We start from the raw sequence: 22722 nt of genomic DNA on the forward strand, positions 1-22722 counted from the left end.
TTCACCGCAATCTATTGATGAAAATATTTTATTAGTGTGTCCGTTTATATTTGCTAATTTTCTGATAGGGATAACTAAGAAATCTAGTTGTCTCCTTACTACAGAAGAGGATCATATGAAAATGATATAAGTAAGACTAGCTATTTGAAGAAATTCCGGGCTCAATTTATCCAAGCATGTAATTATTACAATTATACGGATACGAGAAGTTATTAAATATACTCTAAGTTGTACGCATTTCCTCCTCTCACGTTAACATGAGATTCATTATAAAAATTATTCATGAATCTCAACTTTATATTAAAGGAAGAACACAACTCCAGATACATCGAATTATTCCTCCGAGGATACAATGCTCGGGGGAATGAATTGCCAACTTTAACAAAGAAGAGAAATCAACTCTAAATAACAATCAGGTCTTTGTTGCAGACAAGAGAGTCATCATAGATAAAAATCCGGCCCAAATGGACCCTAACACATTTTCATGGTACGGGTCATCATGCCCATGAATTCATTCATGTCTATCAAACCATCCCCATCACCATCCACTGCTCGAATCATTTTACGACAAGCATCCAAGCTAGACCTCTCTCCCAACCTCTTCAAGACCTCCATTAATTCTTCTGCACTTATTTTTCCATTCCCATCCAAGTCAAACACTCGAAAAGCACTTTCAATGTCACTGCTCTTTACTCCATCTCCCATGTTATGCATCATTTCCATGAATTCTTTGAAGTCTATGTACCCATCCCCATCAATATCAGTAGCCTGAAATGCCTTGACCATTTCAGATTCCTCTAGTCCCTTGCCTAAGGCCCTCAGTGCTGATTTGTACTCCTGACGAGAAATCTTGCCATCTTTGTTGAGGTCAAACTTGTCAAACACCCATTTCATCTCTTCCACATTCGGTTGGAAAGATTTTGACTCATTAGAGCTTTGTCCCAGGATTACGTTTTGTTGCATGGATTTTGAAACACTACAGCTTTGCCTCTTCTCCCTATAAATTCTTGACTCGGTTGGTGTTAGTGATGATGAGGAGGAATTTCTTGGAAGACCATGAAAATTGAGAAAACTCAAGTGCGACATTTTTGTATATGATGAGTAGCTGTATTCAAATTCTTTATAACCTCAGTACTTATTTAAGCTCCTGATTCCATTTAACTTTATATCCTCTACGCGGAAGAATATCATGATATCATGAAAGAAAAGGTTCTCATTCTATGCTATGATCGATGGAGTAAAAGTATGGATGTACTTGCACTGTAGCTTTCATGCAAGTTGAGGAAAATCTCATGCTGAATTCATGAGGGGAGGAAGAAGAGGTCAACAAGCATATAAAAGGGAAAAGTGAAAGTAGAGGAAAAGGTTATTCTTTACTTTCTCTTGCAAGTTGATTCGCATCTAGCTAGCCCTCCTTTCGGTAAGATACCAAGTTCAAAGTCCGCATAGTGGAAGAGAAAAGAAAGAATCGGTGCTTCCTTTTCATTAATCTATTTGGAAGAGAGATGACCAGGATCGGAAAATTCAAGTGAATTTGGTTCTGAGGAATATTGCATGAAGGATTTGTTAGCCTTATCGCGTAACGCGGTTACTTTTTAAAATAAAATAGAGTTGAAGTGTGGCTAGACCTTGCAATATATTTGAATCTCTTGTATGAAAAAGGCATTTGAGTGACGGGAATTTGGATTCTCACAAGACACCAATAATGATAGGTGCTAAACTTTGAAATTAAAAGTCTTCTTAGTTAAATCAAGCACAAAAATTTTTGAAATAATTAGCGATCACAATTGAAGTGTTCTATTTATTTTTTTAAAAAAAAACTATGGCATTGAAAAGATCAAAATTACCATAAAACTTAGAAGAAAAGAAAGAATTGGTAAAGGTCTCTATTGAAGAAGGAAGTAGAGAATCAATTCTTTAAAGAAAAAAGCCTAGAAGAAAAAGAAAGTCTCTTATAATAAATAGGCAATTAAAAAAAAGAAACTTTGAAGAGGTAACAGTCTACAATATTATACAGAGTTACTAACCTATTGGATAAAAGAGTAGGTATCAAAAGAAATAGAAAATGAGAAGAGAAAAGAGAATAAAAAGCAAGTTACATTGATTCAGAATTTGAAAGAGAAAGATCTAAAGTTCAAGGAAAAAACACTGGATTCAATTTAAGGATTACAGATAGAAGAAATTGAGTGTAATTAAATGTCAAAATCATCTCAAGATGTAAGAGAACAAAAATTAAACGAGTTTTAAATTAAGAGAAATTAGAGATTAGGATATTCAAATCATCCTAAGAAAAACCAATTAATATAAATGTAAATGAAGGCATTAAAGTCTCTTTAATTTTCAATTAACTCATAATTTAGGAAACAAATCAGTTATTAATGAGCTGTTTAAGGAGGAAATAAGTGTTATACACAAAATTAACCAGAAGAGATTAAGTTTGAGACAGGAAAAACAAGCCAAGCCTAATTGTGAATTAGACTTGATAGAAGTCTAGACTTACATTAAAAAAAAATATCTATAAACTATAAGATTCTTAAAGCAAGGAATAAGATCTTAAAGCAAGGAATGGATCAACACGAAGGAAAATATGAGTTTATGTATTGCAAAATCCTTAAAACAAAGAATAATATATATTGAAATAGCAGTTACTTTTAGATCTCCAATTTGAAAAAGGATATTAGAAAGGAACAAATCATTCATCATATATAATTAAACTAACAATTGATATGCAATTCAACCAAGCTCACAAAGTTTTCAAAACTTGTTTATCAAGTAGGTTGATAACTTTGTAGGCTAATAGATTTAGGGCCAGTTTGGGAATGTGATTGTGGTTGCTTTTCAAAGTGTTTTTCATGCTAAAATATATCAAAATGATGTTTTTCATTTTTTAAAATCATTTTTAAGATCAGCGCATCAAAACAATCCAAAACATACCAAAAAAATTAATTTTTAGCAAACAAAATTAATTTTTTAGAAACGCGGGTACAACCGTGTTTCCAAACGCAGCCTTAGTAGGCTGAGAATCAATAAGCTTGTAATAGTAAGCTTATAATTAGTAGACAATAATTTTCATAACCATAAAAAAACCTAAAAATATATTCTCATATCAAGAATCTTACTCAGATCAAGAACAACTCTATAATTATATTTTCTTTTATTTACAACAAATTTTCTTCTTCTTAAATTTTAGTTATCTTTTGATACTTTTTGTCGCACGTGCTCGCGCGTAGCGTCGATGGCGAGTTTCGTTTGTTTGTTTCTTTCTTTCTTGGGAATCGCCACTTAATATTTGGTTCAGGGTCACTAGGAAACCCGAGTGTGTTGGTCTTTGTCAGAGATTCACGGGTAAGGGACTAGTTGTATCTAGAAAAGGTATTAGCACCCCTAACACACCCTACCTGAGGTAAGTTGCTTCATGGTTTGATGTGATTTAAAGATTTTGAAAGTTGTCTTGTCAATGACTTCTTAAAAAGAGAAGAAAAGTTCTCCTCAGTAAAGAGATCTTTATCTTATCAGGTAAAGAAAACCTAATTGCTCTAGCATCAATAAAAACAAAATAAACTTTTCTATTTAATATCAAGAGTATGTCTTACATATAAGATCATAATCCTGGATACCAAAAGAAATTTTTTTTTTTTTGAAATATTAGCCTAGTTCTCGTGACTTTAATAAACTTGTTATTAAAGCCGAAAATGCATGCTAAGACATATTTTTTTGAAATTTTCTATGTTGTATGAAATTACGATATGATTTTTTTTTTATCTTTGAGAGACTTGGCCGTATGCATGAAAACAAAATCCTTTTTTTTTTTAGTTTTTTCAGATATATATATTTTTGTAACATTTCATAGAAAATCAGGTATTTTAATACCAGATTTATATTTTTATAATATAAAAATACAGACCTTAAAATAAATACGCCAAAAAACCACAAATCTCTCTCTCTCTGTTTTTTTTAGGGGTCGGGTCTAGCTCAGCCCATGTGGCTAGGCTGGACCCAACAGGCCCAACCGGGTCACTAGCCCGAGCCAGTGATATGGTTGGGCAAACAAGAGGCACACGTGAGCTTCCTCAGTTACTTTTTAGGTGAATTATAATTCACTTGAATAGTAAAATGCAAATGAAAATCCATGCACAGAGACGAGGGGAACAAACCTGGAGGCGGAAATGTAGGGACGAAGGCGTGATGGCTGGTTTGTCAGCGCTTTCTTCTATTTTAGCTTTTCCTCTCTATTCTCTGTTGGCGTCCGTCTCTTGAGTTTTATCTTTGTGTCTTCGTCCCTCTCTATCTTTACTGGTTTTTCGGTCTCTCTCCTCCCTGTTCTCTTTTGTCTTTTTTTTCTTGTATTCTCATGTGCATCCTCCATGTCTGTGTGTTTTTTTGTTCTTCACTTTGTATCCATTTTCTTTTCCGTCCAGCCCTCTCAGTTTCTTTTTCTCTTCTTCTTCTGTTTTTTTTAGCTCCCCTGTTCTCCCATGTTCTCTCTGTTTTTTTTTCTCCCCCTGTTCTCCTATTCTCTCTCTCGTTCTCTGTGTTTTCCTTCTCCTGTCTTTTACTCCCTCTCTTTTCTTTTCTTTTTCGTGCCTCCCCCCTTTTGTTTCCCCTAGAATGCTTTGTTTCTGGTGCAATGGCTGTTGAAGATGGAGCTTTGGAACTGCTACTGAAGAAGAAGTCGAGGGCGTGCCCTTTGTTTTTCAGTCCTATTCATTCGTCCCCCTCTGGATTTCTCTGCTCTCCTCCCCTCTGTTTCTTTTCTCCTGTGTTTTTTTTTGTTTTTCCCCCGCCTGTGTTCGGTCCTTTCTCTGGCTTTTATGGCCAGAGAATGCATGTGTTTTCCCTGATAATAAAGACATGCAGGACCGTTATTTCAGAAGTAATGGTAACGGTTGGCGATGGCAGGGGCGTTTGTTTTTTCTTTGGCTTTATAGCCGAATAAATGCCATACGTTTCAGTAAAGTATTGAATTGTGGGCAGCTGAGGCTAATTGTTTCTTCTTTTTCCTGCTGAAATGGCTTCCCTGGTGTAATAAAGAAGGTGATGAACAGTCTCCTTTGAAACGGTACTGTTTTGAGATGTGAAATGATCATTTTCAGTTTGGTCACTCAAGTTCTGAAATTTTGTAGCAAGTCCTTGGATAAATTGTAATTGAACCCCTGAACTTTAATTTTTTCCAAATAAAGCCCAAATTGACTTGAAAATTTAATCGAGTCTATAAACATCTGATTTTGAACTTTGTTTTCCTCAAATTGAATTTTTCTTGTCAACAGAGCTCTCATTAGTCAAAAATATACTGTCAATTTTCAATCCTTGTATTTTTAAACCTCCTCAATCAATTTCTAGCCATTTTCTAGACACTCTGACATTCTCTTTTCGCTGCTATTATTTTTTTAGATTTCTTCTTAATATTTTTTATTTTTCTTTGTATTTTTTTTTTGTGGGGACCTAAAAATGGGTAACAATAACTTTTATTGAGTGATTAATTCTTAGTGTTCGATTTTGAAATTCAAAGTCCTCTTAGTTGAGACATAAGAGACAGCACAAAAAAACCCAAAACAAATTGAATATATTTTTTTTATTTTTGCAAACATAAAGACTGAAATAACCTTTTTTGAAAATTCCTTCCTTGAGATGTTAGAATTGTTCAGAACAATCACAAACACCAAATCACCCAAAGTTACTGAAACGATCATTTAAACTTTCCAAACAACATTACAGCATGAATAGCCATTTTTTGGAAGAAAGATCAATTCAATCCATATTTCCCAATGAAGTGCAATTTGATCTTTTTCAAAGACTAGTTTTTAATTGGAGAAAATTGATTAACATTTCATCAATTTTAGTCAAGAAGTAAGATGAATACAATTATCACAAATACAAGAGGAAAAAAGTGATTTTCCTTATAATTATTTTCACATATATTCTTGGAAGACATATTAGATTTGTCTAGAACAAATATAGGAATAGCAAGAGAGACCAACTTAGAAGAAAATATTTGAAGTGCTTAACTAGTACATAGATTTAAAATGTGTTAGAAATTGCTTAAAAATAGGTTAATTAGTACTTTAAGACCAAATTAAATATATTAGGATCTAGTTGAAAATTCTTCTTCAATATAAATACTTTAACATAAAATATTAACATGTCTATCATTAATTATAAATAAATAAAAAATTAATCTTAAATAATTCTTGGTTGTTAAATTTTTTTCTAATCCTAAAACCTTAATCTCTCATTTTAAATCTCGGTCTGTTCCGGATTTTTCTGCTAAATTTCAGCCGGAACGTTCCGGTTTTATTCCATATATTTCGTTCCGCTCTTGAAAAGCCATTGAATCAAATTGAACCTTGTTCAATTTAATTAATTAAACCACCCAAATATAAAAAGCTCTTTTTCATTACTATTTCCAATAACAATGATATTAATAATAATATTGAAAATTATTATTACTATTTTCATTAACAATGATATTAATTTTTTAAAATTAGATTTATCACTAATATATATGATTTATATTCATATTGTTTTTTTCATGTTTATACATTGTAGGAATTTGAGCAAAATAAGGGATGCTTTAGATTCCATTAGCCATGATAACATTGACCTAACTTTATATTTAAAATATTTATGTTAAAACATTTTACTTTCATAATATTTTGATATTTTGTTTAAGTTGAATTACTTTAAGTTAAAGATCTATTTAATCTTGACTATTTAGAACTATTTTAAATTTTGAAATTATATTTGTCTGGCATTGTGTTTGTATTGCATAATTTATAATTAATTTATCTTGAATTTGAATTATGTTTGTTATATATATATATGAACAGTACAACCCTGAAACGGTATGCCGAAACACTCCGAAACTGAAACATTCCATTCCAATTGAAAAAATAAAACACTTACCGAAACGGAATTGATAACCTTGAGTAGAACTGTTGTGTTTGTGGTGAAACAAATATAATAAGGTATTTGATAATATATTAAATTATATTTTATGTTGTGCGGTTCATTAAAAAATAGAGTTTGAAATGTAATTTTTGTGAAATAGTTTTTATATATTTTTTTTAATTGAGTTTCGTACAATGCTATTTATTTTTGCGTTTCAAAAGCGTTTTAGAAAAAATTTGAAAATTTTTATTTTTTTCTCTGCTTCAAATTAATATTTTTTGGTGTTTTCAAATCATTTTAATGCGCTGATATTAAAAATAATTTTTAAAAAATAAAAAAAAATTATTTTAATGCATTTCCAAATAAAAAAACACTTTAAAAAATAACTGCAACCATACTCTCAAACACAACAGAAACATTTTATACATGTTTTTTTGCTACACATAAACTTCAACTATAATTTTTATCAAACACATATCTAAATCCAACTAACCACAGTTAACTACACTTTTTTAAAACTTATTTTTATCCAAACCACAATCACAAAAGTTACCTAAAAAACAAACACATTCTTATAGTACGCCCCCCTAAAACAGCTTTTAAAAGAGAAGTCGGAGGTATTTGGTTTGGAGGTATGGTTGGTTTTTTTTTGTGAGATTCATATAAAAAACATGTATTTTTTTACTTTTGTGAGGTGTGGTTTGTGCTTTAAGAAGGTTATATTCTTAAAAAAAAATCACCATACCCCCGAGTGAAAAAAAAAGAAAAGTGTATGCTGCACTCACAGGGAACTACTAATGATACATGGAGGAAGGCATGCGTGAGCAAAGAAACCAGAAATCAATTACAATTAATCAAATAGCTAGGAACGGTTGAATCAACATAGAATTTACTTTAAAAAATAGGTATAAAAGCTAAATTTGTTTCTAACTCTAAAAGTAGCTGCCCCTTTTCTATCTCTCGTCTAGATTAGAAAATTTCATTCCTCTCTCATAGTGAAAAACAAAATCTTTTGTTCTTTTAGTGGTCTCCCTCGCTTAAAAATTCAGTCTGCAATGTCGTGTCTCCCATTCTCTCTCTCTCTCTCTCTCTCTCTCTCTCTCTCTCTCTCTCTCTCTCTCTCTCTCTCTCTCATTACTTTCTTGAAAATCATTATTTCTTTACAACCCTTTCTCTAGTTTAAGCTAAAGCCCAAAGAAAACATTGTTGAGAAGCTCCAACAAATAAAGATGAGTCTCTTGCTTCTGCCTGGGACTTTTTATGGTGATGACCGTGGACCTTTTTTTTCTGTCTTTGATCTAGCTTCTCATCAACATCACTTGAAAGCTCCAAAACCCGTTTCTCTAGTTTAATCTAAAGCTAGAAGAAACCATGGTAGAGAAGCTGCAACAAATAAAGATAGGTTTCTTACTTCTATTGCACTTGGGACTTTTTACGGTGATGACCGTGGATCTTTAGTTTTTCTATCTTTGATATAGCTTCTCATCAACATCACTTGAAAGCTTCTATCTTTTTCTATTTTTAGCCTTACATGATAAATTTATGTGTAAAAAAAGTGTTTGAACAATAATCAAAGCTTGTACAACCAAACAACAAAAAATTTGTATGCGCATAGGAAAGAGAAGTCAAAATGCATCAATGATAAGTTATAAGCGTATTAATGCGCGTGTATATTCCTTGATGTCTTAAGATAAGGGATTAGTTCTTACTATTTTTGCTCTCTTGTATTTACAGATTCACTCTTAGAACAATTAACTATCCTATTAGATGTATCTTTATTTATTAGTGTAGAGCTAGTTTGATGTATTTTTTTAAAGCTTTGGTTATAAATCTTGTATTGTTCTAAACTTTTAATCAATTTTCCTGATTTTGCAACAAAATTGATCCATTGAAAATGGATGTTCATTGTGAATTGTCTTATAACTAAAGGTTTTGCTGATTTTACTTCTAAAAAAATTGAATTAGACTAAATCGAAACTGGTTGGTTTGAACTGGTTTTTGATTTGGTTCGATCTAGTTTTATAAGACAATTCAATAGAAATTACAATGGGAAACAAGATTATAAAGGGAGCGAATCTAGAAAGATTGCCTCAGTTCGGATTGTTCTCTACATTACTATATCAACATGGCATGATGAATATGTACTCGATCCTTAGAAATTGGTTTTTCCTAGAGCATCGAACTAGTGATCACCCATGACTTCTATGTATCAGTTACTGATTCGATAAGCTACATGTTTGGTGCACAAAGAACTTCGCCGAGCCCATTTGGGATATTTTCTAAATATATCATCTTACTTCATCACTACACTAGCATCTTTTTCTAGTTATGAGGGAAGAGAAAAAGTTAGACTTGTCTCTTCTATGCCACTATTCTAGTTACCTCTCAACTTGTGCTATTTGTCTAAACACCCTCCCTTGACCAAGATTATTTTTTTTCATTTGCAGTATAGAAGAACCAACTGAATAATGGTAGTAAAACAATTAGCTCAAGCTCCTTTACTGGGCCTCTATTACTTTGGAAATAAAAAAAAATCTCAAAGACAAAATAAAAGCCTATCCAGCTTGGCTTCGCTACTGCTCCTGACTTGTGTCTACATCGTTACTATTTAGTATTGTGTTTTTAATTATGTTCCGATGAGTTTTAAAATAGTACTTGCATATTGCCCTTGCTTCGCAGCGGGTTAATGATAAATGTTTTTCAAATGTATAAAAAATATAAAGAGTATAGAGAATATACTAAGTGTTTTGGGTTTAGCGGCCAAGTCAGACTTAAAATAGCTTTAGGTCTGGCAGCCAAGCCAGACCCAATGCTATTAAGTCCTGCTAGAGGCAGGAACCAACGTTTCTTTCCTTCTCTTCTATCACTAGCACCTTTTGAAAGTTGCCTTACAATCCTTCCTTTAGTAAAATCTCACCTGACTCTCTAACTTTCTTCACTAGAGAGTAAGAAATCTCCTTGCATCTTGGGATAGAAGTAAAGTAATGATGATCATCCAAAGATTTTTAATAGGTACAATCAGAGTCTGGAGCATTAGGCATTTCATCAAGTAAGCGGTTGACTATTGGAGCTCCTGGAATGAAGAAGGAGGCACCGAACATAGCAGAAATGTCTCAAAGAGATTGGGGGAGGCCGCTCTTTTTTTAGCTTAGACTAAAGGCGCCGATTCCTAGTGCTATAACAAAAACTGCCCTTTAACGCACAAATGAAAGCCCTCACAACATTGTAGCTCGCTAACTTCATAAAGTATGAAGCAGGACCCAACGCTATTGGGTCCTATTGGGTAACCGAACCCAATATCATTGGGTCTGGCCGCAGAGCGAGGCCCAATATGTTCTCCTGTAACCATTTTTTTAACACCTAATCTTGATTACTTTGGCTCGATGAAATCAATGAAAACAGAGTTAGTAGTTCAGGCGACTCACTCCCTCTTGGTGTGTTCAAAGGTGAAGGATGAAAGTAAAAACCCTTTTCAACTATAACCTTCTCCTTCTTTGAAACTGCTGGCGATGATGGTGACTTAGTTCCTGGACTCGGGAAGAACAAAAATTCTAAACATAGTGGAGTTACTGTTGAATTGATTTGGTGTGTTTGGCGGGTTATGATGATGATGAGTTACTAAGAGAGATCAAGCCAAGTTCGATCTCAAGCTTTCTTAAGGTATGTCTTCGCTCTTGGAGCTTGAAAGGTGACCGACAAGAACTAGTAAAGTCAATGGGGTTACATGATGGTTTTAAGGAGGAGAGTGACCCAGCAGCATTGGGTCTAGTGACCAAGCCAAGCCAGACTTAACAGCATTTTTTGACTAAAAAACACAAAAGACAATACCTCATGGTGCTACAATGTCGTCCACGGTGCAAACACTTTATGTCTACAATGTGGTCCACAGTACAATGAGTCTATATCTATAGTACATGCACAGTATTTTTCCCAACACTATTGGGTCCTGTTGGGCAGCAGGACCCAACGCTGAGAAAAGAAATTCAACCCAACCCAATCTCAAATGAAAAAAAATATTATGTTTTCTACCTTTGATATAGATTCTCATCAACATCACTTGAAGGCTTCTATTTTTTTTTCTTTTTTGAGCCTTACATGTTATCGATAAAACTTTATGTGTAATAAAAGTGTTTGAACAATAATCGAAGCTTGTACAACCAAACAACAAAAAGTTTGTATGTACACATGAAAGAGAAGTCAAAATGGATCAATGATAAGTTATTAGCTTATTATGCACATGTGTATCCCTCAATGTTTCAAGATAAGAGATTAGCTTCTACTATTTTTATTTTTTTTTTGTATTTACAGATTCAACTCTTAGAACAATTAACTATCCAGTTAAAATTGTATCTTTATATATTAGTGTAAAGTTAGCTTGATGTATTTTTTTTAAACTACGGTTATAAATCTTGTATTGTTCTAAACTCTTAATCAATTTTCCTGATTTTGCAACAAAATTGATCCATTGAAAATGGATGTTCATTGTGAATTGTCTTATAATTGAAAGGTTTTGCGGATTTTACTCCTAAAAAATTTGAATTGGACCAAATCGAAACTGGTTGGTTTGTACTGGTTTTTTATTTGATTCGGTCTAGTTTTATAAGACAATTCAATGAAATTACAATGGAAACAAGATTATAAGTTGAGCGAATCTAGAAGTATTGCTTCAGTCCGGATTATTCTCTACAATACTAGATCAGACTGGCATGATGAATATGTACCCGAGCCTTAGGAATTGGTTTTGCTAGAGCATTGGACCTATGATCACCCATGACTTCTGTGTATAAATTACTGATTCGGTAAGCTACATGTCTGGTGCACAAAGAACTTCGCCCAACTCATTTGGGATATTTTCTAAGTATATTTGCTTACGTCACCATTACCCTAGCATCTTTTTCTAGTTACGAGAAGAAAGAAAAAGTTAGACTTATCTCATCTAGGCCTCTATTCTAGTTACCAACAAGCCTGTGCTATTTATCTGAACATCCTCCTTGACCAAGATTATTTTTTTCATTTGCGGTATAGAAAAATCAACTAAATAATGGTAGTAAAACAATCGGCTCAAGCTCCTTTACTAGGCCTTTATTACTTTGGAAATCGGACAAAACCACAAAGATAAAATAAAAGCCTATCTAACTTGGCTTCGCTACTGCTCGCCTTGTGTCTACATCATTCCTATTTAGTATTGTGTTCTAATTGTTTTTTTGGTGAGTTTTAGAAGAGTATTTGTTTAGAAAAAGTATCAAATTAATTTAGTATTTTTTTTATAAAAAATTTAAAAATAAATATTCAAATGTATTTTTCAAGTGAAAAGTATCTTGCACCACACCTTCAAAAACACACAAAGTCAGCCAGGGAATACCTCTTTATTTTGAATAATGCTAATGCCTTCTTAAAACTATATAGTTAACACCAATTTTATAATCCGCATAACATCACACATAGGATTTCAAGTTAAATTTTAACATAGTAAAAAAAGTGTTAATGTTACGGATATTGTTTATTGTATCGTGATTTAAAAAAAATACAAAGATATTGTTTACACTTAATAAAATAAATTAAAAACTATATGAATTGATAAAATATAAAAGAGTTGTTAATGCAAATTAAAAAATACAAGAGCGATCTACTTATGTTATGCTATAGGTGCGATTTTAAGTTAATTTCTAATGTAAAAAGAAAAAAATTGTGTTATGGGTATGTTTTCATGTATCATAATTAATTTTTAATTGAGCAATGAAGAAATATTGTTTATGCCTCATATAATAAATTAAAAAAAATATCAATTGATAAATCTAAAAAGAATTGTTAACACTACTTAAATATTAAAGTATATAACTAATCTTTATATAAAGTAAAAAATAAAAAATAGATGCACATGTAAATGTTTTACATCTATTATCCTTTTTTATTTTAAATGTTTTCATTCATTTTATCTTAGCGAGTAATTGTAGTTGTTAATAATAAATCATTTCTATTTCTATAAAAATTTCATTCAAATACAATTAGTTCATATAAAACATAAGAGGAAGATATTCATAAGAAATCAAATTAATATCTTTAAAGTATCATGTAACTAAGTTTTTAGACCTTAAAACCCAATTTTAAAGTTGATTGTATCTGAAAAACCTTCAAAACAAAATTAAATCCTCTATAAACCAATTAACAACTCCGAAACATTTTAAAATCACTAAAAAAATAAAAAATCAATCAAACCCAAAAAGTCTTAATAGACCCCGGTCTACTTTTTCAGCAAGATGAAGGTCAAAAACCACCACCATCGAACTCATTTTATTGAATAAAACCCTTTAATATCAAGATTGACCATTTTAGTTGTTAGAATCATGACAACCGATAATTTTCTCACTCATCTATTGTTTTTTAGCCACTTTCTTTCTTATTTCTTAGTTTCAGATACTAAAAAAATAAATAAAATGAACTTTTAAATCAAAATAAAAATTTTCTTGAATTTAAAATTAACCATATATTTTTTGTGTTTTACATTTCAGTTCCTTGTTTTTTAATTTGGTTTTTCCATAACAATTTCAAACTTAATATTATCTCATCATGTCATAAACAATTGAAAGAAAATTCAAGTTTAAGAATAAAAATAAATGAAAAAATAAAAAAAAGTTCTAAATAGCGAATCACCTATTAAACTCCAATTTTTTTTAGAAGTTTTTTCGCTAATTACCTATTCTAGAGATGGTGTAAGAACCAATTTATGCTTTCATTCTTTCGAAAACTAGTGGTCAGTGTGACCGTGCTTTTATATACTTGCCTTGGAATTGGAAGGGGGCTGCCCTTTTTCTTATGCTGCCTTCCCTTCTCCGTCTAGGGTTACTGGCTCCAAAAATTTGAAGGAAAAAAAAAACCGCAAAGGGCCCCAAATTAATTACTATAACGCATGATCTAATTATTGTGCTCACCCAATGAGACTACTGCCTCGTACTTGAAAGGAAGACAAATGAAAATTCCATATACCTAAATATTGACGTTAAATTCAAACCAAAAAAGAAGGCTCAAATGTGAGCATAGGCTGTACTAAACACTATAATACAAAATTTAAATATATAAAACTCATGAGAAAACTAAAATACTAAGCAATAATCAAGTCATCCACTCGTATGATTGATACTGATCCATCGAGCGTTTTGCTCTCTGCTTCATCCTCACTATCAATACCAGTAAGCTCTCTGGCTCGATTTGCCTGCATTTTCCAATCTGTTCTGGTTAGCACCACCACCATGACAATAGCACAAACAGCTTGGGCTACCAGTAAGCCGAACCAGAAGCCCAGCAAGCCCAAACCCATACCGATGCCCATTAACATAGCTATAGGCAATCCAACACCATAGAAGGAACCCAAATTTATGTTGGCACCAAGAGTTGGCCTAGCACTGCCCCTCAACACCCCACAACCGGTGGTCTGTGGGCAGTTCCCTAGCTCACAGAGCCCAACCACCGGCATTGTTGTCGCTGTCAATGACAGTATGGCTTTATCGGTGGTAAAAATCTGACCCCAAGCATGCCTCGTTAATGTCATGAACAACATGGCGATAATACTCATCAAAACGGCACAAAATAATGCGATTATAGAAGACATTTTGGCTTTGTTGGGCTGGTTTGCGCCTAACTCGTTGCCAACTCGAGTTGATACGGCAAGGCTAAGGGCCGAAGGGAAGATATAGACAAGAGAAGTTGCTTGTATTAGAATTCCCATAGTGGCAACTGCCTCAGGAGCATTTGCAAGTATTCCTGAAAGGACTATCATAAGTTCATACCACCACCATTCTAAGCACACAGAGATGCAACTAGGGATGGCTAGGCTAAGAATCGGCTTCCATTCATCGAAGCATTGGAGGGACCAGCCTTGCCATGACTTTCTACAGATGCCGGAGAAGTAAAGGTAAAGCAGAAGGGCAGCGAGCAGATTCAAGTCTGTTATGGCTACTGCCACAGCAATGCCTCGAATGCCAAGGCTGAAACGATAAGTCAGGATGTAACTGATAGGGACATGAAGAGCTAGTGAAAAAGCTGCACTGAGCATGAGAGGGAGGGTTATGTTCTGGGTTCTTAGGTAAATTTTGAGAGGGTTAATGAAAGATTGGAGGACTAGATCTGGTAGCGAAAATACGAGGTAAGTAGAGGCAATAGAAGAGATGGCTCGGTCTTGGCCACAGAAGATAAGGACAGGTTCAAAGTTGAGCCAAAGAAGAGATATGGGTATGCATGCCAAGATGAGAATTGCTATCGTTTGCTGAAGGGTTTGGCCCATAAGAGGCCATTGCTTGGCTCCACAGGCTTGAGAGGAGATGGCCTCCATGCCCATAGCTAGACCGGAAATGACAGAGTAGCCAGTGATGTTTGCTATGCCAATGGAGAGAGACCCTCCTGCTAAAACCTCTTTCCCTAATTTCCCCATGAAAAGCATAGAAATGGCAGATTTTCCATATATAAGTAGGCCCGTGATGATCATAGGAAAAGCTATGGTACAGAGCTCTTTGATCTCTGCAACCACCTAAATGAAAGAGACACAAAGGAGAAACAATTGGAGTTTTGAGTTCTTTAATTAGTTTTAACCCCATGAAAACAACTTCAAAGAAAACAAACAAAAGTATAAGAATGGCGGCGTCAGTGAAACTAACCTGGGAAAGGGAAGGACGCCACGCTTGATCTTTGCAGTGAAGACAATATCCTTGCTTATCTGGTAAGACACTCTTATCACTTCCTAGTAGTAAACTTGATTTTTGACAACTATAATGGCCTAAAAGAGGAATTGAAGCTGAAATCCCTTGATCATTCATTTTTCAGAAGATGAAGATTTGCCTTGGGCTCAAATGTCTAACTGATGGTATTTATGAGGTGACAGTACTTTCAGGGTTTAAGTTTTGTTATCAGAGGACATTCTTTTATTAACTCCTTGTATCTCATTAACATATGTGTGTACATATAAAGCTCAGTACTCAAAGATCACGGCCTCTCTGTAATATTTCTCTCACACTTCAATTTTACTCCACTCTAGCCTCTCTCTCTAGTATTTATCACCAGATTAGTTAGGGTTTGGTGGTGAAGAATAGACGAGCGTGAGGAGGATAAGGATGGGAGGTGGCCATGCGGATGGCTCGTCCTTTTCTTCAAGGGTTCGTCGGGACTCTCAAACTAAACCAACCTACAAGCTTTTTTGGTTTTTATCTTTTCTGGTAAATATAAATGATAGAGTGAAAGTATGTGCCTTCACTTGCAAAATTAAACAGTTGCTGGCAGCCCCTCCAAAATCCAAATGCCAAAGATGAAAAGCTGTCAACCTATCATCCAAATCAATTTATGCCTGAAACACCCATTCTTTCTGCCAATTTCATATTGTCCTCCTTGCCCCACGCACCATCTCAAAAATAAGAGAGGCCTCGGTGGGCCACACTTCATGGATCGGGTCTTCTCACCTACTATATCATAAGTGGCTAGCACGTGTGTGCTGTACTTGCCACGTGCCTTTGGACAGCCATGCAATGCATGAAATCAATTGGCTTGGGTAAAAGTAAGAAGGCTGTGGGTTTGGTGATTCTATATCACCTACGAAGCTTGTGGGAGTCTTCGTGCAATACATGCATAAGCGAAGTAGAAGCAAAGGCTAAGATTCCGAGCTTCAAACATCGTTCACACACGCCTGGTTTCGACTAAAAGCCACTGGCAGAGAGTGGCAGTCTGGCGCATTTGGCCATTTGCTTCAAGAATGAGGTTCTTCTTCTGACTTTCTTGCTATATACAGTCTTTTTCTGTAGCCCGGCCAGCTATGCAAGAGATACCGTTTATATTTACATTTACAGTGCATTAATGTGGTGTCAAATTTCCTTCTGAGGCAACTAAACCTTGTACAAGGGCTCAATGATTCTCGTCTTCCAGGCTTAGATACCACATACCCATAGATTTTATTTCTAGCCACATAACTTTGAATCTGCACCTTCATATTCCATGTGACATAAAGTTACAAAGACTAGAAGTGGAAAAATTCTTGGCGTGTGGACTTGAAGAAATTGGGTCAAAACTGGAATATTATATAAAATAAAATCACTGTCAAATCATGAAACCAACTCTCTTAATCTGTCTGCTAGCTCTTTGTGAATAATAGCATACTGTTTTTGAGTAATCAATCATCCAGGGTGCCTGCTGTTTATTGTGAATAGCTTTAAGAGTTCAAGCAGGACAAGAGAACCTACGAGTATCTTCTCTACTGTTATCCTTTTCTGCTATCTTAGCAATCATTCTTGTGGGTGGATATTATCAAAAAAAAAAAAAAAAACAATTGAATTGGGAAAGGATTACCATTGAACTAGCTACTACTCTTTACCTTCAAAACACAGGCTAATTAACCTACTATGGGCGCCTAAAATCAATAGTTTCCCTCGATAATATCTGGTAACATGGGACCAGGACAAGTGGTCCGTGGCCACACCATAAGCTTCATATCTTTAATTTCTTCTACTACGAAATACTGGCGTAGGGACACAGTCGATTTAATTTTTACAGCAAAACAAGCAACATAATAAATGTATATACAGCGTACGCAACAACAACAAGAGTCTCTTATGTCTGCTTTCTTCCTTTCTAATAGACATGGCCTCGCCCTATAATTACAATGCTCCAATTAAAAAGAGATGCTTAGGGAACTCTTAAAAAGGTTCCTTGCCGAAAATGGGCAAGCATTGGCATTGAAAGCTCACATGACTAAATGCTCCAAAAACTTCTACAAAGTTGTTGCGACCCACTACAATTAATGAATGGTTTTCAAACTTTCAGACCCTTCACACAGCGAACCGTCAACATTTGATCGATTAATGCGAAATATATTAGACTTTTTTTGCTTATTATAATTTTTTTTAATATTGATAGAATATCATAATTTAAGAAAAATAGCAAAATAACATAATTTATAAATATTATGATTGAAAAACACAATATTCAATCTTGTTACTATTCAATCTTGTTACTATTCAGAATTGTAACATTTCAAAAAACAAATTATGAAATGGACTATACAAAAAAAAATGAGGAGAAAAAAAAGAGATAAAAAATAAAAAAGAGACCTCGGCACACCGAAGCTCTTGTCACGACACTATTTGTATCATCAAAAAGATCTCGATAAAACGAATCCAACAACACCAAGAAAAGTCATCAGCGGTGACCTAAGTATATCATATTTGTCAGGGGTGTTTGAGATAATGGTTGAGATTACTTTTCAAACTTCTTTCATTTGGCAATGCATGAAAGTAATGTTTTTTTTTAAATAAAAATATTCTTGACATTGGCACATCAAAATGATCCAAAAATAAAATAAAAACTAATTTGAAGAAAAAAAATCAGAATTTTTCAAAAGCGCAGTCCAACCGCAACGCCAAACACCCTAGTCATCCAAGGATGGTGAGTGGCTCACTTGCCTTTGGTGGCAAGTGTGGCCCACTTGATCACCATTAGTAACATTCTTTGTTGTTGTTAGATTCGTCTCATCGAGATCTTTTTTATAATACCAGTGGTGTTGTAATTGAAGCTTCGGTGTACCTCTAAGGTCTTTTTCTTTTTTTTTTCTTTTTTTCTCTCTCCTCATTATAATTTATGAAGAGAGAGGAGAGAGAAAAGATAGAAAAAAAACCGTAGAGACACAAATAAAGCTCTGATTATAACACCATCGATACCATCAGAAATATTTCAACAAGATAAATTCAACGACACTAAGAAAGGTCACCAACGGTAAACCAAGTGGGACACACTTGCCATCAAAAGCAAGTGAGTCACCTGCCACCTTTGGACGAAAAGTGTGACACTCATGTCATCGGTGGTGACCTTTATTGATGCCATTGAATTCATCTTGTCGAGATCTTTTTGATGATATCGGTGGTGTCGTAATCGAAACTTGGGTATGCCTTCTGAGTCTTTTTCTTAAATTCTATTTTATCTCTTCTCTCTTCTCTCTTCTCTCTTCTCTCTTCTCTCTTCTCTCTTATATCTCCTCTCTCCTCGTATGTAGCCCATTTTACAGTTTTGTTTTAAAATGTCATGATTTTAAATAGCGACAAGCTTAAATATCGCTTTTTCCAATTGCGACATGTATAAATTGTGTTATTTGTCAATTATTTTTTAAAATTGTGTTATTTCATTAATATTTTTTTATAAAAAAAGGGTGCTAATTTTCAAAAATAAAATATCAATATGTTACCCAAGATCATAAATAACCTAAAATAAAATATGAAAGTCTAAAATAGCATCTAAGAGGGATGAATTAAGTTTAACTGAAACTTTGATAATTTAAGATTTCTAACCCTTTAATACCTCAAACATTGAGCAAAAACAATTAACTAAGCAATGCATAGATAAAGAGATATAAAGAGCAAGAGAGACACATCAATTTTATAGTGGTTCAGACAATCACGCACTTCAATTCTTGAATCTCCATTCAAGTATTCATTATTCATCACGGTCTTCTCAACAAATGAGATCTTAATTACCAATACACTAATCTTTTTATGGAATCAATATTAGAAAACCTTTCAATCTTTTCAAGGATCAAGTTTAAACATTTTAAAGGCTCATGACCAATATTTTCTCGAGTGGTTAAAAAGTCACTTATACTTTCACAATAATTATTTCTCTCATAAAAATCCTCACACCTTACGATAAGAGAAAATTACATTAAGAGTAACTCAAGTCTTTATTAAAGTAATCTAACTCATCAGTGTGAAATAGTGAATTGATGCAAGGTTTAAAGCTTTGAAAGGATTATGAAAATAATAAAAGCTTTTTAGAAAAAAAAAGTTTGTAAGCATCAAGTGTTGTAAGAATATATATATATATATATATATGTTTTTTTTTGTTGTGAGGTAATTCACTTGAAATGAAATAGTGGTATTTATATGTGGAAAACCCACACATGATCGTTACTCACACAAGATAGATAGAGATAAAATATTTTGATTTTTGATGTGTTCTTTTATCTATTAGGAACCATTATATCTATCTTTTTGGAAAGAAATGATTTGTTATAAACAACTTGAGTATAAAATAAGTTAATCAAGTCAAATAAGTTAACTCTTAAGTGTTAAATATATTTCTTTCAAAATTAGAAGTATATCGTTTTAGCTAATAATGTATAACATGCTTTTTGGTGATTAAAAGTGCAGAGCACATGTGATAACGTTCATGCTCTTCATTTAAAAATAATTGAGTGATAACACCAAAATATTTTAATAAAAGAATTTCTTATAAAGTATTCTTCACTATATATAAGTTTTGGCAATTAAAGTAATTTTGGATGGTAAAATTCAGCATCTAAAAATAATTTTGAATAAAATTCATTTTTGTGATACCAAATTAAATTTTATAAAGACTTGATTACATTAATATATATAAGTTTAGGCGTCTTCAAGTCATATTTGCATCCAAGAAGCTAATATTACTTTAAATTAATGCAAAAAAATCCTACAACATTAAAACTTTTGATATATGTATTAAATTCAATAATTGTTGTTATCATCGAAATAATTAATTCATGGATATTAAAGACCTTTGAGCTAACAATCTCTTCCTATTTTATGATGACAAACAATTAATATTATAAGAAGATAAAGATGATAATTAATATTATGTCTCCATATCACTCGCAATTTGCATCTTAAAATATTAGAAGCTCCCCTTGTCAAAATGCATGTTTAAGATATACTAAAAATATAGCATGTCATAAATATATCATTATAAATCTTAATCTCATGCCATCAATAACATCATATCATATCTTAATAACTTGAGGATTAAAATTCATACATATCACAGTCCACATTCAACCATAAATACCATGTTTTTTTCTCCTAAATAATTAATATTATGCATGCAAGCACCATATTTTTCTCCCCTCTTGGCACATCAAAAAGGAAGGCACCGAATAGCAAATAGATCCACAATATTACATCACCAAATAGCACATTTATAAGTTCCAATGTATATGTCCAATTTCTTATTTCATTTGGTCAAGGATACAAAGTTGACAAACAAAATTTTGTTGCTTTCCAAAAGACTCAAAAAGTGTCACCCTTCCAACGCGGCTTATTTTCATCATCTTGTGCATGAATGTATAACCAATTTAATGTTTTCATGAAAACATGCATCAAATTTATAGTGGTTTGGAAAACCGCTCACTTCACTCCTTTATTTTTTATTCAAGTATTCATTATCCATTCACGGTCTTTTTAATGGGTGAGACGTTACCGATACACTAATTTTGTTATGGAATCAAGATTAGAAAGCTTTTCATAATCTTTTTCAATGATCAAGATTAAACCTTCTACTCACAATCTTTTTCAATAATTAAGATTAAACATTTTCAATGGCTCACAACTAATATTTTTTTCCAGTGGTTAAAATGTCACTTGCACTTTTACAGCAAATATTTCTCTCGCAATAATTCTCACACCTTATAATAAGATTGAGCTTAATTTTTTATGAAAGTAATCTAACACGAGAGTGTGAAATAATAATTTGATGTAAGGAAGATTTAAAGCTTTGAAAGGATTATAAAAATAATGAAAGCTTTTTAAATAAGAGAATTTGTAAGCATAAAAGTGATGTATAAATATAAGCTTGTTTTTTGTGAGGTAACTCACATTAAGTAAAAAAGTGATATTTATATATGAAAAACCCCAAAAATAGCCGTTACTCGTACAAGATAGATGGAGATAGAATATTTTTATTTTTGATGTGTTCTTTCATCTATTAGGAATGGCTATATCTCTCTTTTTGAAAAAAAAATAATTGTTACAAACAACTTGAGTATAAAATAAGTTAATCAAGCCAAACAAGTTAATTCTTGATTGTTAAACACACTTCTTTTAAAATTACAAGCTTATCACTTTAGCTAATAATGGGTAAAAAGCTTTTTGGTGATTAAAATTGCAAGAGCATTTCTCCCTATAAAAAAGAATTGAGTGATAAAACCATTGATAAAATAATTTCTTATAAGGTATTCTTCAATATATAGGTTTTGGCAATAAAGGTAATTTTAGATGGTAAAATTTGGAAATTAAATGTAATTTTGAATAAAATTTATTTTTGTGATGCCAAAATAAATTCTATAAAGACTTGGTTACATTAATATAAGTTTAAGTATCTTCAAGTCATATTTGCATCTAATGAGTCCATATTTTTCTAATTGGCTTGGAAAAATTCCTACAACATTAGAATAAACATGTTTTTTTTTAATCTTAGAAAAAGAATAAACTAGTTTTTAAATAGATTTTTTCAATTAACCAAAGTTTTTTTAAAAAAATATATTTGAAAAAATAACAATCAAATCCTTCTTAATAAGAAACATTTACAATTAAGAATCTCAATCTAGCTAAATTGCTTCTCCTGGGTTATTTTTTTTAATTTTACAAAAAAATAAATATATGTTTCTTAAGTAAGATTTAAAAAAAATCAAGGAGAAACAATTTGTTTTGAAGGATTTGATTGGTTTTTAAATATTTGTTTTTTAAAAAAAAAACTTTAGTTAAATACAAAATCTATTTAAAAAGCAGTTTATTCTTTTCAAAGATTATAAAAACATATTTAAGTTTTTTATTTATATAGAAACTCTATTTAAAAAATCTATCTTTTTAATTTTATTTTTAAATTAAAAAAAGTGTTTTAAGAGAAATCGCTGTTTCTCAAGAAAACACATTTCCCACCTGCCAGCTTTTTGAAAAACCGCAGTTCCCACTTACAGTTTCTATTTCCCAATATCTTTTCTTCCCAATGCCATTTTCTTGAAATTTTCTTACACCTGTGTTAGATTGTAAAACCACCTTGGTT

The 22722-nt window shown here is 32.6% G+C and overlaps 2 protein-coding genes across 2 annotated transcripts; both read right to left on the reverse strand.

Annotated features, from left to right (window-relative positions):
- Positions 1-247: 247 nt before the first annotated feature.
- Positions 248-1124, reverse strand: LOC7483121 (calmodulin-like protein 30). Its single transcript, XM_002310112.4, has one exon. The coding sequence runs from the start codon at positions 1084-1086 to the stop codon at positions 472-474; it is 615 nt and encodes a 204-aa protein (XP_002310148.2). The 5' UTR covers positions 1087-1124; the 3' UTR covers positions 248-471.
- Positions 1125-13869: 12745 nt separating this feature from the next.
- Positions 13870-16213, reverse strand: LOC7483120 (protein DETOXIFICATION 48). The gene is made up of 2 exons (XM_002310111.4): positions 15537-16213; positions 13870-15409 (listed from the first exon to the last, which is right to left on the reverse strand). The coding sequence occupies exons 1-2, from the start codon at positions 15693-15695 to the stop codon at positions 13988-13990; spliced, it is 1581 nt and encodes a 526-aa protein (XP_002310147.3). The 5' UTR covers positions 15696-16213; the 3' UTR covers positions 13870-13987.
- Positions 16214-22722: the final 6509 nt, after the last annotated feature.

Source organism: Populus trichocarpa, chromosome 7 (genome assembly GCF_000002775.5).
Source record: "Populus trichocarpa isolate Nisqually-1 chromosome 7, P.trichocarpa_v4.1, whole genome shotgun sequence".
NCBI lineage: Eukaryota > Viridiplantae > Streptophyta > Magnoliopsida > Malpighiales > Salicaceae > Populus > Populus trichocarpa.

What these genes read in the sequence shown, in the direction of transcription:
- LOC7483121 (XM_002310112.4), bottom strand. Translation starts at nt 1,086, where the DNA reads ATGTCGCACTTGAGTTTTCTCAATTTTCATGGTCTTCCAAGAAATTCC.
- LOC7483120 (XM_002310111.4), bottom strand. Translation starts at nt 15,695, where the DNA reads ATGAATGATCAAGGGATTTCAGCTTCAATTCCTCTTTTAGGCCATTAT. An exon ending in GGCGTCCTTCCCTTTCCCAG is followed by an intron (nt 15,410 to 15,536) that starts GTTAGTTTCACT and finishes TCTTTCATTTAG; the next exon opens with GTGGTTGCAGAGATCAAAGA.